General features: G+C 48.4%; 1 protein-coding gene across 1 annotated transcript; it reads left to right on the top strand.

The window, feature by feature from the left end:
* The first annotated feature begins 14,531 nt into the window (after positions 1-14,531).
* Positions 14,532-15,664, top strand: LOC149407275 (uncharacterized). Its single transcript, XM_089619708.1, has 2 exons — positions 14,532-14,814; positions 14,898-15,664. The coding sequence occupies exons 1-2, from the start codon at positions 14,532-14,534 to the stop codon at positions 15,662-15,664; spliced, it is 1,050 nt and encodes a 349-aa protein (XP_089475834.1).
* Positions 15,665-16,063: the final 399 nt, after the last annotated feature.

The following is a 16,063-nucleotide window of genomic DNA, read 5'->3' as shown; positions in this document are numbered from 1 at the left end:
CTTCAAACTGCTCACAATCTAATTCTAGAATGCGGGCTCTCGATTAAGACTCAGTTAGTTCTTGACTTGATTCTAACTGGCTCTCTTTGATCAACCCTGAATTTAAAAAGATGAATGTCAACAATTGATGGTCCACAGTTCAACAATTGACGTCAACTGTTGACATCAATGTCAACAATTGTCGTCAACTGTTGACATCAATGTCAACAATTGACGTCAACTGTTGATATCAATGTCAACAATTGATGTCAACTGTGGACATTGATGTCAACAATTGACGTCAACTGTTGATATCAATGTCAACAATTGACGTCAACTGTTGATATCAATGTCAACTGTTGACGTCAATTGTTGACATTGATGTCAACTGTTCAAGTGAATTGTTGACATTGATGAACATAGATAGACATCAAAAAAAATTTCAAAAACCACAAACCAAAAACTTTTCAAAAAACACAAATAACAAACTTTTCATAAAACAAAAACCAGAAACTTTTCATCAAACACAAACCAAAAACTTCATAAAACACAAACCAAAAACTTTTGATAAAACACAAACCAAACTCGACTCTTCAACCAATAATACCTTCTTGAGTCTCTTGTGTTTCTCTTATGTCATCTCATATGCTGACAACCGGCTCAACATCTCCTTCTTCTTTGTCTTCATCTTTTTTTTCTCTTTTCAGCCTCTTCCTCATCACCGTCTTTCTCGGTCGAATCTTCTGGATCCTGTAGCTCTTCAGGTTGTGCATCTTGGACAGCTCCCGATATCTGTTGTCGGTCGTTTTCGGAAAACCCGAGACGCCAAGAAGGCACGTCGCTCAAAGGGCCGATGGTCAGGCCGGAGGTCCTGAAGAGCGGCAAGTCTTCAAGCCTTCGCCCAAACTCTTGACTCTTTGAGTCGAGCCTAGCCCCTCGAGTTGAGACTTGAGTCGGCTCCCCGAGTTGAGCTTCGCTCCTTGGGTTGAGCCTTGAGTCAGTCTCCTCGAGTCGAGCTTCGCTCCTCGAGTTGAGCCTTGAGTCAGTCTCCTCGAGTCGAGCTTTGCTCCTCGTGTCGAGTCACTCTCGTCAAATGGAAACCTTCATATTTCAAGTGGCAAGAATGGTATTCAAAGGCTCGCAAGAGCCCGACAAAAGTGGCCGTGCGCCGCGCGCGCAGCCGCGCCGGCCAACCAAGCACAGCAGCTTGCGCGCCGCGCCAGACAGGCCGCGCGCCGCGTCAGGCAGACCGCGCGCCGCGCCAAGACGCGCCCGCGCCGCGCGCTCCATGCGCCGCGCATCCTGCGCCGCGTCCAAAGACCCGCGCGCCGCGCTAGATGACCCGCGCGCCGCGCCCCCTGCGCAACTCTTTGTGCGCCGCGCGCGCCGTGCGCCTCCAATTAATGCCACGCGCGTTCCTAGTCCCACATGGACGAAAAAGGAGCCTCCTAAGGCCCCCAAACACCTATAAATACCCCCTCCCATTGAGGGGAAAGCCATCCCATTCATTCTCAAGGAACTTGAGACTTCTCTCTGCTTCTCTGGATGCCATCATTGGCCTGAAGCAGATTCTCCACGATTTCTCGTTCTCAGAGATTCTGAAGCGCTTTCCGGGGACTCCCGAGTGCCGCCTCTCTTGATCGAACGATTAATCTTGAGCCCACGAGCGCTCTAACGGTTTTCTACTGAAAATCGCCTACGCGTCTAGCACCCTAGACGTGTCCGCCATTTCTGACAAGAAATCGCCTACGCGTCCGGCATTTCCAACTAGGAATCGCCTACGCGTCCGGAATCTCCGCCACAACAAGGAACTCTTGACTTAGAGTCTTTCACGTCTCCAAAAGAGAGAAAACACACATTCTTTCTCGCATACGCGATCTTCGAAGTTCTGAGACGTCACCGAGGACTCCTCCGCGCCTCGTCTCCTTCGTCGAGCACGCCTCTCCACCAAGGCTCCGCGCCTCATACTGCGTCCTACATGCTTGAACTACGTTCTGACCTGATCCCACACACGGGTACGTAGGCAGCCGACACCCAAGGCACGGTCACTCATCCTCCTCACCCCCTACCTCTCCCGAGAGGCGGGTTGATCGGAGAGAACCCTAGCTCGAGACTATCGAGTTCATACTCTTGGCCCGGGTGCGATCACTTGGTCCGGCCTTGGATCGAACCGCCCGAGGTTTTAAATAGTTGTTCATTTTCGTGCGACAACATTTTGGCGCTAGAAGGAGGGGACTTCCCGACCTATTCAGCCCGAAATCCCTTCTGTTCATCTTCTTCTTTTCTTCTGCGAACTCAACCTTCTCGAACTTGAGAAACGATGAGTAACCAACCACCTGTACGTTCTGAGGGCGTGAACAACCCCGAAAACGTCGCTGGGACCAAGAAATACTTCTTGCGCTCCCGAGCTCATGGTGACGAAGAGTCGCTCCACGAAGAGAGCTCGACCCGCTCACCATCTCCATCTCCTGATAGCAGGGACAACCGCATCATGGAGCTGGAGGAGAGTATCCGCCAACTAAAGGCGAAGAACGCGAGGTACCACAGCCGACTGGCTGCGAAGCGACCCGCGCATGACACAATAACCCTCAACAGGGATCCTCAGAACCTCAACGAGGAAAGCCGTGACCGCGACCCTAATTACGAGGGTACTGGCGATTCGGAGGGTATCGAGACTTCTCTCACGAAGGACGGGGAACCCCCCGCCGTGTTTGAAGCCGGTCCTTCGAATCCCCTACCCCGGAAAGGCGACGCACCGGCTGCTTCTCAAGAGGGAAACTCCCGACGCTCGGCCTTCGACCGACTAGGTCAAAGGGAGAATGTTACGGAGAGTCAGGGCACGCGGAGAGCGCGCTGTCGCAGACGAAGCCCGCGTCTCCGTATGTCCAGCCCTGATCTTAGGGACCATCTCACTGCTCAGCACATCGAGCGTGGCGATGACCTAAGAGAGCGACTAAGCTCTCGGCCAAACGTCCCCGTAGCAGCCCCAACTAACGGGAACCGCCGCACGGGTCAAGGGTCAAATGAAAGACGACCGGTGACTCCTCCCGAACAGGGAGTTACTCCGACTACCGGTCTCGATGTGATCACAATGATCCACAATCTTCGAAATGAAGTACGAGATCTCCGAGAACACGGAATAGGCGGAAGTGCCTATGGGGTCGTTGAGGAGAAGTCCTCGCCCTTCACGGCTCAGATATTGGCCGAGGTATGTACGGGAAATTTCAAACTCCCGAACCTCGCTCCATACAATGGAAAAGCAGATCCTGCTTACCACATCCAGCACTATGAAACCTGGATGACGATGCAGGGTGTCACTCCCGGCGCTATGTGCCAAGCTTTTAGTCTTACCCTCGCCGGACCCGGCTTCGAGTGGTTCAAAAACTTAAGGCCGGGAAGCATCCGCTCGTTCAAAGACCTGAAGGACATGTTCCTAGCACGGTTCGCTACGTCTATGGTCCAAAAGAAGACCAAGATGTACCTGTGGTCAATCAGGCAAGAGGATGGCGAGTCTCTTAGACGATACCTCGCCCGATTCACTGAAGAATCGAATAAGGTCGACCGCTTTGACGACAAAGACGCAATCACTGCCATCACTGAAGGCTTGCGCACAAGTGACTTCCTTAAGTCCATCGTCGGCCGTGTCCCTTCTACCATGGCCGAGTTAATGACTCGAGCCAAGACCTTCATGGGAGTCGAAGATTACCTCGATGGTCGCAAGGGCAATGATCAAAGCCCTCACCACCGAGACGAGCCTAGCAACGAGCAAGGAAACTCCCGTAAAAGGCGAAACAGAGGAGGTCAGACTTTTAATAGACGACCTCCGATGCCCCAGAAGCCGCGACTTGTGGAAGAATTTAAGGGCTACTCGTCGTTCACACCGTTGAACACAACGCCGGAGCAAATCCTAGCTTTAGCGCGTGACAAGTTCACTCCCCCGGCTCCAATGAACAAAGATCCCGCGACTCGCGATAGATCTAAATATTGCGAGTTCCATCAGGAATACGGTCATTTGACCTCTGAATGCTATAATCTTAAAAGGCAGATCGAGGCATTGATCCAACGGGGTGAGCTAAAAGAATTTGTGTTACGCATGATTAGCGCTGCGGGCCCCACCTCGAACAGACCACAGTCTTGCAGGGGAGGAGGAACAGCCGCTTCTGCTGACCGAACCACGGCTACTGCCAATGCCAATCCACAACTCCACGTTGTAACCACCATATTGGGAGGTCCACAAGATGGAGATTCGGCCCGACAACGGAAAAAATTCCTAAGGGCCGTGGCTCAAGAAGACGCTGCTATGCGCGTCAACCTCACGTATGAAGAACCTCCGTCCGTGCCTCACGAGACGATGCATTTCACCATCAAAGAGGCCAAGCGAGTTGTGCATCCGCACAATGACGCAATTGTGCTCAAAGTCCAAGTAGCTAATAACTTGGTGAAAAGAGTTCTCATCGACAACGGCAGTGCTGTCGACATAATCTTCAAATCCACCCTAGAGCGCATGAAGCTCGGGGGGCTACGCCCAACTCCGACCCAAACGCCTCTATTCGGGTTCACTGGGGAGAGAGTCATGACCGAAGGCATCATCGATCTACCGGTCACCTTCGGAACTCCCGGAGGCATTGAAGTCGTTCACATGGTCCCATTCCTAGTGGTCGACCAAGAGTCCCCCTACAACGTAATCGTTGGGCGACCCACGTTGAACCGGCTAAGGGCAATCACTTCAACATACCACCTACTGGTGAAGTTCCCTACCAAGGATGGAATCGGCATCATGGCTGGAGATCAATCCCAAGCCAGAATATGCTACATCCAGGGAATCGATGGAAAAACTGCTAGAAAGACGGTTAACACAATCTCCCAGCTCAGAGATAGCGTCGAGTCGACCAAGGTCCTCCGCGAAGTCCATGAAGACACCTGCATGACACCCAAGTGCAAGATAACGGCGTCTTCATCAGGGACCCCACAGAGTCTACCAGGTCATACATGGACGAGACACCGATCTATCGCCTGTGGAATGCGGAACACTTGAAGAGAGTACTACCACTAGCCAGCGCTCCCCCCATTTTATTTCTTTGCTTTCTAAACATTCAATAAGGCCTACGAGCCAACGTTTTAGGATTTTAAATTTTTTGCAATATTAATAAAGTTCGATGTTTTTCTTTTAAAATTCACTTTATCAAAGATTTTTAATCATCAGGATTACACTTGTAAACCCAAAACTCGGGGGGCTAGTGCCATAGGCAATGGTAAGTACGCTCAAAATTCTCTAGAAAGTACGCTCCACAAAAAGAAAGCACGCTCCATCAAAGCAAAACACCCGAACACAAAACGGGAACAAGCGTGCACGTAAGACGCCCCCGCGGCGCGCCCAAGAGACATCCCCGAGATGCAGGCTAAAGACGCCTTCGCGGCGCGCCATAAGCCATCCCCGAGATGCAGGCTAAAGACGCCCCCGCGGCGCGCCCAAGAGACATCCCCGAGATGCAGGCTAAAGACGCCCCAGCGGCGCGCCCAAGAGACATCCCCGAGATGCAGGCTAAAGACGCCCCCGCGGCGCGCCCAAGAGACATCCCCACGATGCAGGCTAAAGATGCCCCCGTGGCGCGCCCAAGAGACATCCCCGAGATGCAGGCTAAAGACGCCCCAGCGGCGCGCCCAAGAGACATCCCCAAGATGCAGGCTAAAGACGCCTCCGCGGCGCGCCCAAGAGACATCCCCGAGATGCAGGCTAAAGCCGTCCCTCGCGACGCACCAAAGACGCCTACATGGCGCACGTAAGACGCGTAAAGGCGCAGCCCGTAAGACGCCTACATGGCGCAACCTAAGACGCCTACATGGCGCACGTAAGACGCGTAAAGGCGCAGCCTGTAAGACGCCTACATGGCGCAACCTAAGACGCCTACATGGCGCAACCTAAGACGCCTACATGGCGCACGTAAGACGCGTAAAGGCGCAGCCCGTAAGACGCCTACATGGCGCAACCTAAGACGCCTACATGGCGCACTTAAGACGCCTACATGGCGCACGTAAGACGCCTACATGGCGCAACCTAAGACGCCTACATGGCGCACTTAAGACGCCTACATTGCGCAGCCTAAGACACCTAAACGACGCACAAAACCGTCTCTCGCAACGCGCTCTGAGTCGCCACGAGGTGTTGCATATGATGACTAAATCACAACGCACCTGAACCGTCGTACGAGGCGCAGTTCATGCCATCTTCGCCATCGCCAACTAAACACGATCACCGTGGGAGAATCCCCGTTCCATGCGAGTTAATTGAAGCTGCTCGCAAAAACTCGCGAGCCCCGCCTCTGAGCAAGAACCTCGCTCAGCCTGAACTAGCTAAGACTTCGCTCCTCGAGTCGAGTCATGCTCCTCGAGTCAAGTCACTCTCCTCGAGTCGAGCTTCGCTCCCCGAGTCAAGTAATTCCCTTTGAGTCGAGCCTCGCTCCTTGAGTTGAGTCATTCTCCTCGAGTCGAGCCTTGCTCCTCAAATCGCACCATTCTCCTCGAGTCGAACTTCGCTCCTCGAGTCGAGTCATTCTCCTCGAGTCAAGCTTCGCTCCTCGAGTCGAGTCATTCCCCTTGAGTCGAGCCTCGCTCCCCGAGTCGAGTCACTCTCCTCGAGTCGAGCCTTGCTCCTCAAATCGAACCATTCTCCTCGAGTCGAACTTCGCTCCTCGAGTTAAGCCATTCTCCTCGAGTCGAGCTCTGCTCCTCGAGACGAGTCATCCTCCTCGAGTCGAGCTTCGCTCCTCGAGTTGAGCCATTCTCCTCGAGTCGAGCTCTGCTCCTCGAGATGAGTCATCCTCCTCGAGTCGAGCTTCGCTCTTTGAGTTGAGCCATTCTCCTTGAGTCGAGCATCGCTCCTTAAAGTCGAGCCGCTCTCCTTGAATCGAGCCTTGCTCCTCGAGTCAGGACATCCTCCTCAAGTCGAGTCACGCCCTCCTCGAGTCGAGCCATGCTCCTTGAGTCGAGTCACTCTCCTCGAGTCATCCCCCTCGAGTCGAGCATCACCCCTCTCATCAAGTCATTCTCCCCGAGTTGAGTCTTGCTCCTCGAATTGAGTCATACACCTCGAGTCGAGCATCGCTCCTCGAGTAGAGTCATATTCCTTAATGTCCAGCCAGTCTCCTTGAGTCGAGTCTAGCCCCTCGAGTTGAGACTTGAGTCGGCTCCCCGAGTCGAGCCTAGCCCCTCGAGTTGAGACTCGAGTCGGCTCCCCGAGTTGAGCTTCGCTCCTTGAGTTGAGACTTGATTTAGTCTCCTCAAGTCGAGCTTCGCTCCTCGAGTCGAGCCTTGAGTCAGTCTCCTCGAGTCGAGCTTCGCTCCTCGAATCGAGCCTTGAGTCAGTCTCCTCGAGTCGAGTCCCACTCCTCGAACAAACGCCTGGAGCGACCTGAAGAACAGGTCAGCCAAGGTAGAGACCCGCGCTCGCGCCTGGGGAATAAGGGCCGATCTTCCGAACGCAGACGAAGAAGCGTCACCAAGGCGGGAATGGCGGATGCCCCGTGAGGCCGACTTATGCTTGATGCGTGGTCAAACTTTTAGCATTTATCCCCGAGCAGTCGAAGCCCTCCGGTGCGGCAGAGCCTTCCGCCAGGTGCCGCTCCGTCTTCTCGAAGCATCAGCCCGCAGCATCAACCTCCGTCTTCGAGACCTCGGAATGAGCACGCCTTTGCAAAATGAAAAAGTGCAGTCGCCTTCCAAGCTGGCCGAGACGGAAGCCATGATCTTCCCCTAATAGGTCACGATTACACAATCGTCACCCTGCTAGTCACCGTCGAGTCCCATGGACTCCGGGTTGATGATATCATCAAACAAAATGCCATCGAAGATAGACTTGGGCATGACCTCGCCCAAAGATCAATAAGCCGCGACACGCCGGCACGCCTCTACATAAATGCACGCCCTACTTGTGCACGCATATCCCCATTGCTCCGGGGCTAGAGCGACGGACGCCAACGCGTTTGCCTCGCCCACGTCGAGCTACGTCTCCTATCCGCTTGGATCCTCCTCCACGTGTCGATCACACACTCGTGTCGACAAAGACGGAAAAGCGAGAAAGAGCACTTACAATTGTGAGAGTATTCTTTATAATCACAAAGGCTTCGCAACACTGAAGCCCTGGGAAGCATATTTTCCTCAAACACCCGGCGAAAACAACTAAAAGTTCACCGCCCAGGGCCTCCCGAGCAATGAACTTGGGGGGCTAATGTTGTCGGTCGTTTTCGGAAAACCCGAGACGCCAAGAAGGCACGTCGCTCAAAGGGCCGATGGTCAGGCCGGAGGTCCTGAAGAGCGGCAAGTCTTCAAGCCTTCGCCCAAACTCTTGACTCTTTGAGTCGAGCCTAGCCCCTCGAGTTGAGACTTGAGTCGGCTCCCCGAGTTGAGCTTCGCTCCTTGGGTTGAGCCTTGAGTCAGTCTCCTCGAGTCGAGCTTCGCTCCTCGAGTTGAGCCTTGAGTCAGTCTCCTTGAGTCGAGCTTTGCTCCTCGAGTCGAGTCACTCTCGTCAAATGGAAACCTTCATATTTCATGTGGCAAGAATGGTATTCAAAGGCTCGCAAGAGCCCGACGAAACGGGCCGTGCGCCGCGCGCGCAGCCGCGCCGGCCAACCAAGCACAGCAGCTTGCGCGCCGCGCCAGACAGGCCGCGCGCCGCGTCAGGCAGACCGCGCGCCGCGCCAAGACGCGCCCGCGCCGCGCGCTCCATGCGCCGCGCATCCTGCGCCGCGTCCAAAGACCCGCGCGCCGCGCTAGATGACCCGCGCGCCGCGCCCCCTGCGCCGCGCGCCGCGCGTTGTGCGCCGCTCTTTTTGCGCCGCGCGCGCCGTGCGCCTCCAATTAATGCCACGCGCGTTCCTAGTCCCACATGGACGAAAAAAGAGCCTCCTAAGGCCCCCAAACACCTATAAATACCCCCTCCCATTGAGGGGAAAGCCATCCCATTCATTCTCAAGGAACTTGAGACTTCTCTCTGCTTCTCTGGATGCCATCCTTGGCCTGAAGCAGATTCTCCACGATTTCTCGTTCTCAGAGATTCTGAAGCGCTTTCCGGGGACTCCCGAGTGCCGCCTCTCTTGATCGAACGATTAATCTTGAGCCCACGAGCGCTCTAACGGTTTTCTACTGAAAATCGCCTACGCGTCTAGCACCCTAGACGTGTCCGCCATTTCTGACAAGAAATCGCCTACGCGTCCGGCATTTCCAACTAGGAATCGCCTACGCGTCCGGAATCTCCGCCACAACAAGGAACTCTTGACTTAGAGTCTTCCACGTCTCCAAAAGAGAGAAAACACACATTCTTTCTCGCATACGCGATCTCCGAAGTTCTGAGACATCGCCGAGGACTCCTCCGCGCCTCGTCTCCTTCGTCGAGCACGCCTCTCCACCAAGGCTCCGCGCCTCATACTGCGTCCTACATGCTTGAACTACGTTCTGACCTGATCCCACACACGGGTACGTAGGCAGCCGACACCCAAGGCACGGTCACTCATCCTCCTCACCCCCTACCTCTCCCGAGAGGCGGGTTGATCGGAGAGAACCCTAGCTCGAGACTATCGAGTTCATACTCTTGGCCCGAGTGCGATCACTTGGTCCGGCCTTGGATCGAACCGCCCGAGGTTTTAAATAGTTGTTCATTTTCGTGCGACAACAATATCATCTTGGCCAGCTCCATCAACTTTTCATTCACACATCCAATGAATTCTTTGAAGCTCTGTTCCATCTCCGTCTTGAACGCCGCGAACTCTGTCCTTATATGGGTGACAGAGGCTTCAACGGCCATCAACCGAGCCTATGTTAAAAGTAGACGTAAGCCAATGTTTTCTATTAATAAAGAGTAAATCATGTATGAAATATTTACAAACCTCAGACTTTTCTCCGATGCCGGACGGATGTGTTGTATACGGAGTGGATGTGCCTCCACTTGATTCCACCGGTGCCTGTCAAAATTAATGTCAACAAAGTTAGGCAACTCTCATAAATCACAGATATCAACAATTGACTCAACTGTTGACATCACTGTCAACAAACAGAAATGCCATAAATCACAGATATCAACAGTTGACATCAATTGTTGACATTGATGTCAACAATTGACGTCAACTGTTGACATCAATGTCAACAAAGTCATAAATCACAGATGTCAACAGTTGACGTCAATTGTTGACATCGATGTCAACAATTGACATCAACTGTTGACATCGATGTCAACGATTGACGTCAACTGTTGACATCAATGTCAACGATTGACGTCAATTGTTGATATCAATGTCAACAATTGACGTCAACTGTTGACATCCACATTCTTGGAATCCTTCTTCTCCACATTCTTCACGTACTTACGGCAGTTTTCAACGAAGAATTTCCAAACCACATTGCCCCACGGGTACGAGTTAAATTGGTCCAAGTCCTCTACCAATTTAACGTACGACCAATCTCGAATGGTCGTACCCAAAGGGGCACCGAGAAGTACGTTGAACAGAAAATGAAGAAGCAAGAGCTTGACTCGCTTCTCATGCGGCCACCCTTGCGATTCCACCAATTTTGTTGTAAGCACGACGCGACTGTTGGTCGTCCCGTTGGAGAACAATTCACTGAATAGTCCACCTTCGGCCGGCTCGGTATAATCCAAGGTTGGGACGTCCCCATGGCGCAGCCCTAAGATAGAACAAAAATCCTCTCTTGTGAACGTCCGCGGTTCTCCCCCGAGCTCAATAAAGAGAGTATCTTCCCTCTCTTCTTCACCGATAAAGTAACCGACCCTCATCAATAAATGGTTAATTATCTTTGAGGATCAGGTGACCTTCGGGACGTCCAGAAATTGGCCAAAACAAGAGGTTCTAAACATAGCCTTCACTTCTGGACCCATAGCCGCTGATTTATCGAACGTCTCCAACGTTCCATAAAAACTGATATTATGATCAACCACATTTGATTCACAAATGTACCTCCTCTACCCCTGAATACCGAGCACAATTTCACACAATTTCAAACACAATTTCCAAGCACAATTTCACACAATCTCAAACACAATTTCAAACACAATTTCACACAATTTCAAACAGAATTTCCGAGCACAATTTCACACAACCTCAAACACAATTTCACACAATTTCAAACACAATTTCCGAGCACAATTTCACACAATTTCAAACACAATTTTCGACCATAATGAATTAATTCACTATCCAAAAACAATTTCAAACACAATTTCATTCACTACCACAACAGAATTAATTCACTACCCAAAAACAACAAATCTAATACATGCTGAACAAATTCATTGTTTTGACACCAATTTCCAACAAACAAACTCATACCCTAAAATTCCTAAAAACAACAAATCTAATACCACATGTTAATACACGGGAAAACAATAGAGATTGAGAAATTACCTGGTCCGTATCAGAGGTGAGTTTCAGGCCACGACGGGGCTTCTTCGTACCCTTCTTCGTGTTCACCTTAGGCGAAGCAGTCGTTTTCCTTTTCCGGGCCGGAGAAGTGTTTGGCGTGGTCGCTCCGGACGCCTCCGGTTGTTTGGACCCTATCATCCTAGGACTCTTTCGTGTTGTGGGTTCGAGAATAGGGTTGGGTGGGTCAGACATGGCGATTTGAGGGATTGGTCGAGTGAAGTCGAGTTCGGGCAAGGGTTTCGGTCGCGATTTTGGGTGAGTTTGAATGAGAGAGAGAGAGAGAGAGAGAGAGAGTGAGACTGGTCGTGAAGGATTCGGGTTCGGGGTGGGTCTCGGTCGCGATTCAGGGAAGAAGAAAGAGAGTATCGGGATGGTGAGTTTAGGTGAGGTCTGGGTGAGTTCGACTGAGAGAGAGAGAGAGAGAGAGAGAGTAAATCGGAGAGAGGGTTTCTCAAACTACACTTACACAGTTAGGGGGAGAGAGAGAGAGATAAATAATTTTGAATAAAAAATAGAAATTTTAATTTGGAATGATATTAAATGAGGTAGGTGTGAAATTGAAAGAAAAAATAAGGTTGATGGTATATTTGGTTTTTCACTTTGAGACAACTTTTATTTTTGGCCAAAATTATACTTTGGTGGATTTTTGGAAAAAAATTATTGATATGGTGGTAGTTTGAGCAATTTCTCTTAACTAATTTTGCGAAATAGTCAATAAACCACATTAACAACCTGATCAGACAAAAATATCATTCATTAAAATGAACAGTTACTAAATATAAATTAATTAAATAAGAAAAAATTATAAAATAGTCATTTGAAACTTATTGATTAACAAAATAGCCAAAGTTACAAATTTTCAGCAAAATAGCCAAAGTTACGCTGTCAAATATTTTTTGAAACAAAGATTAAATCTTTTGACAATTATTATAAATAATTTATCACTTTCACAAATATTAATCATAAGATTAATTTTGTTTTGAAGCATGATTACTCCACATTTTGGATATTCTTTAATTTTAGGCAAACTCGGGCTATTTTGTAAATTCTTAACTTGAAATCGGCTATTCAGCCAAATCACCTTTAAAAAATAAAATAAATAAATAAAATATTATAATAAATAACTCTTTCATTAATAGATTAATAACTTCTCTTAAAATATGAAAAGTATTACGAGATTGTCACCGCCGATTTGACCGTGAGCTTCACCGTGACGATCGAAGGCTGCTTCATAGTCTTCTATATTTATTCAGGTTGTGTTTTATAACAAATTTACCGACATTATCACAAATAAATACAAAATATACCAACATTCTCACAAATAAACACAAATATATCGACATTAACACAATTTTGGACAAAAATTAAAGCAAAAATAGCAAAATGCTATTATTTTACCATTTGAGTTACTGACATTAACACAAATAAACACAGATATACGAGACTTCTTTTCATCAATGTCTGACTTTCCGGGGGAACCGGACGGGAACCGGGCGGGTTCCGGCGAACCGGAGAGGACCGGGAGGAAACGCGCATAAACCGCTGCCGTGTCCTGAACCCGGTTGGATCCCGGTCAAACCGGACCGGAATCTGTTGGACCGGGTCTCGTTTTATATATAAAAAGTTTGGGTTATTTTTCGGGGAAACCTCACATCCCGAGTGTGAGATTGACGAAACTCTCCCGGCCCGGGTTCCGTTTTTTCTTCCCTACGTTTGCTCAGATCCCGCCAACTTCTCGCGATTTCCGTCAAAGAGCTGTGATTCCCGCCGGATCTCGTCCTTCTCTTCCTTAGTTTGTCAAGAATCCGAGGAATCCGAGAGTTTTTTTTCAATTTTTTCAAAATTTTGAGTTTTAAAGAAGAAAAAAAAAGTGAATATTCGGTGATTTCTGGCAACTTTCGGCAAGTTATGGCGACTTCCTGTGACTTTCAGCCGAGGAAGATGATTCAGTAGGGGAGAGAGAAAAAAAAAATAAAAGATAAAAAGGGAGAGAGATAAATAAAATTATAAAAGTGCACTGATGGGACTTGTGCGTGTGACTTATTAGTGGCAACTGGCAAGAGCCCATATAGGTGTAATATATAGCCTACTGTAATATTAGTCATCCTAATATAGCCTACTGTAATATTAGGCATCCTAATATAAATATAGGAAGTAATATAAATAAAAAGATGGTAGTGTAGCCTGACAATAATACTATTTATGCTTCCTACGAAATAAATAAACGACAAATATAAGAACAAGTAGATGCATAATAATGGACGCGAGTGCACTTTATATATCTAAATTTGATATGGGCTTAGATTTTAAATAAAGTAAACAGCCCATTTAAATAAAAACTTTTATACTACTTCATTAAATCATTTTAACATTTTTCATTACGTTATTTATTAATACATATGTGTATTTTCATTATGTTTTTATTATATTTTGATTCAGAATATGTTATGCAATGTTATATATATATATATATATATATATATATATATATATATATATATATACGTTATTTATTAATACATATGTGTATTTTCATTATGTTTTTATTATATTTTGATTCAGAATATGTTATGCAATATTTTATATATATATATATATATATATATATATTTATTTTTATATTTGACCATGTTCTGCAATATTATTTCCATTCGATTTTCCATCGGCTTGATTTGATTATTGTGTTAGTGATTATGTTGAATTAGATTTAATTTGATGATGAATTGATGATTGTGAAGAGTATGATTATGTTGAATTATAATTAATTTGATGATTATTATGATTATGAAGTATGGCATCCGACCCGGCATACAAGTATTGTGACCCCGTCGAAGGACGACCAAGTGCACGCAAATGCAAGTTTTGCGGACACATCATGGGCGGTGGTGGAATCACTCGTGTGAAGAACCACTTGGCGAACGTGGACAAGTCCAAAAGCGTGAGGGTATGCGACAAAGTTCCTCCTGAAGTAAAAGCGGAAATGCAAGAGTTACTCTACGGGAACTCTCAAAAGAAGAAGCAACGTAAGAGTTTGGGTGAGTCGATACGAGCCGACCTCCGAAAAAGTCTAGGGGGAGTCGAGACTCTGACGAAGACGTAGATGAAGAGCAGGAACTGCGTCGGATAATGAAGAGGTCTCGAGAAGCACAAGCAGCCGAACAATGGCGGAAAGAACGTGAAGGTCCCGGTGGATCTTTCGGGACTCCTGAGCTAAGAAGATCTGCTACGACCACACCGTCGTTGTACCAAAGTGATAGTGCGCGCCAGAGGAGGGTGGACGAATCGCAACCCGATATCAAGAAGAGGTTGGCCAAAGCCATCGGCCGATTTTTCATTCACTCGCAAGTTGCCGCAAATAAGACACTTGACCATCACTTCCTGAACATGATTCATGTTTCCGGTGAAGTCGGTAAGTAAAAACTTTTTATATCGCTTTTACAAGTATAAATTGTAATCTCGTATATTTGATATATTGATCTTATTTAATTGTAGGACCGAATGTCCCGGTACCCAGCCCGAAAGACATTCACGGCTGGATCCTCGACGAAGAGGTACGAGACATGCGAGCTTATGTCGAAGAACAAAAGGTGAAGTGGCAGACGTACGGATGCACCATCATGGCCAATGGTTGGACAGGACCCACAAGATTAAGCATAATAAACATTATGGTTTATTGTGGTGGGTCGGCTGTGTTCCTGAAGTCAATTGACACGTCCGACAAGATCAAGAGTGCGGAGTACCTCATCAGGATACTCTCTGAGGCGATTGAACAAGTGGGACCCGAAAACGTCGTACAGATCGTCACCGATAACGGGTCCAACTACAAGTCTGCGGGGAAGAAGCTGATGAAGAAGTATAACTTGTACTGGACCCCTTGCGCCGCACACTGCCTAGACCTGATGTTCGAAGATATCGGGAAGAGGCCAAGTGTCGACAACGTGGTGAAAGCCGCTCGACAGACGACCAAATTCATCTACAATCACGGCTCTGTTTTGTCCAAGTTTAGAGAGACTAGTACGGGTGAAATTGTGAGACCCGGGGCGACAAGGTTCGCGACCAAGTACTTGGCTCTCAGAAGTCTCCGAGCCAAAAGATCACCTCTTAGGAACCTTTTCACCTCTCAATGGTGGGAGGATTTGAAGTTGTCTTCCTCACGAGAAGGGAAATGGGTTGCCGACAACACTTTACAAACCCGTTTTGGCAAGGAGTCGACGACGTGTGTGCCATATTCGAGCCCATGTACACGTGTTTACGACTAGTGGACTCGGAGGTGCATCCCACTATGGGGTTGTTGTACTATGTTTTCAATGAGATGCGGAAGCGGTTGGAATCACTTCACGGACGTCATTGGGTCGTAGACATCATCGACAACAGGTGGAACAACCAATTAGGCTACCCGTTACATGAAGCAGGTAGCCTATTTTTCAAATTATAATATTATAATTATGTCCCTAACATTATTTTAAATTATGTGCAGCTTTTTTCCTTAATCCAAAATTGCAGTACAATAGGGAAATCCATAAGGATAGTACCCATATGGCCTCGGTGACCAAGGTGTTCGACACTCTACACCCCGACGAAGATTCATCGACGTTGGCAAGTGAGTTGTTGTCATTTCGAGATATGCGAGGTGACTTTGGACAGAAAAGTGCAATGTC

Source organism: Urtica dioica, chromosome 1, assembly GCF_054948205.1.
Source record: "Urtica dioica subsp. dioica isolate 48M chromosome 1, U.dioica_male_clone48M_v1_H2, whole genome shotgun sequence".
Classification (NCBI taxonomy): domain Eukaryota; kingdom Viridiplantae; phylum Streptophyta; class Magnoliopsida; order Rosales; family Urticaceae; genus Urtica; species Urtica dioica.
This window is presented reverse-complemented; position numbering and strand designations above follow the sequence as displayed.

What these genes read in the sequence shown, in the direction of transcription:
- LOC149407275 (XM_089619708.1), top strand. Translation starts at nt 14,532, where the DNA reads ATGAAGAGGTCTCGAGAAGCACAAGCAGCCGAACAATGGCGGAAAGAA. An exon ending in TCATGTTTCCGGTGAAGTCG is followed by an intron (nt 14,815 to 14,897) that starts GTAAGTAAAAAC and finishes ATTTAATTGTAG; the next exon opens with GACCGAATGTCCCGGTACCC.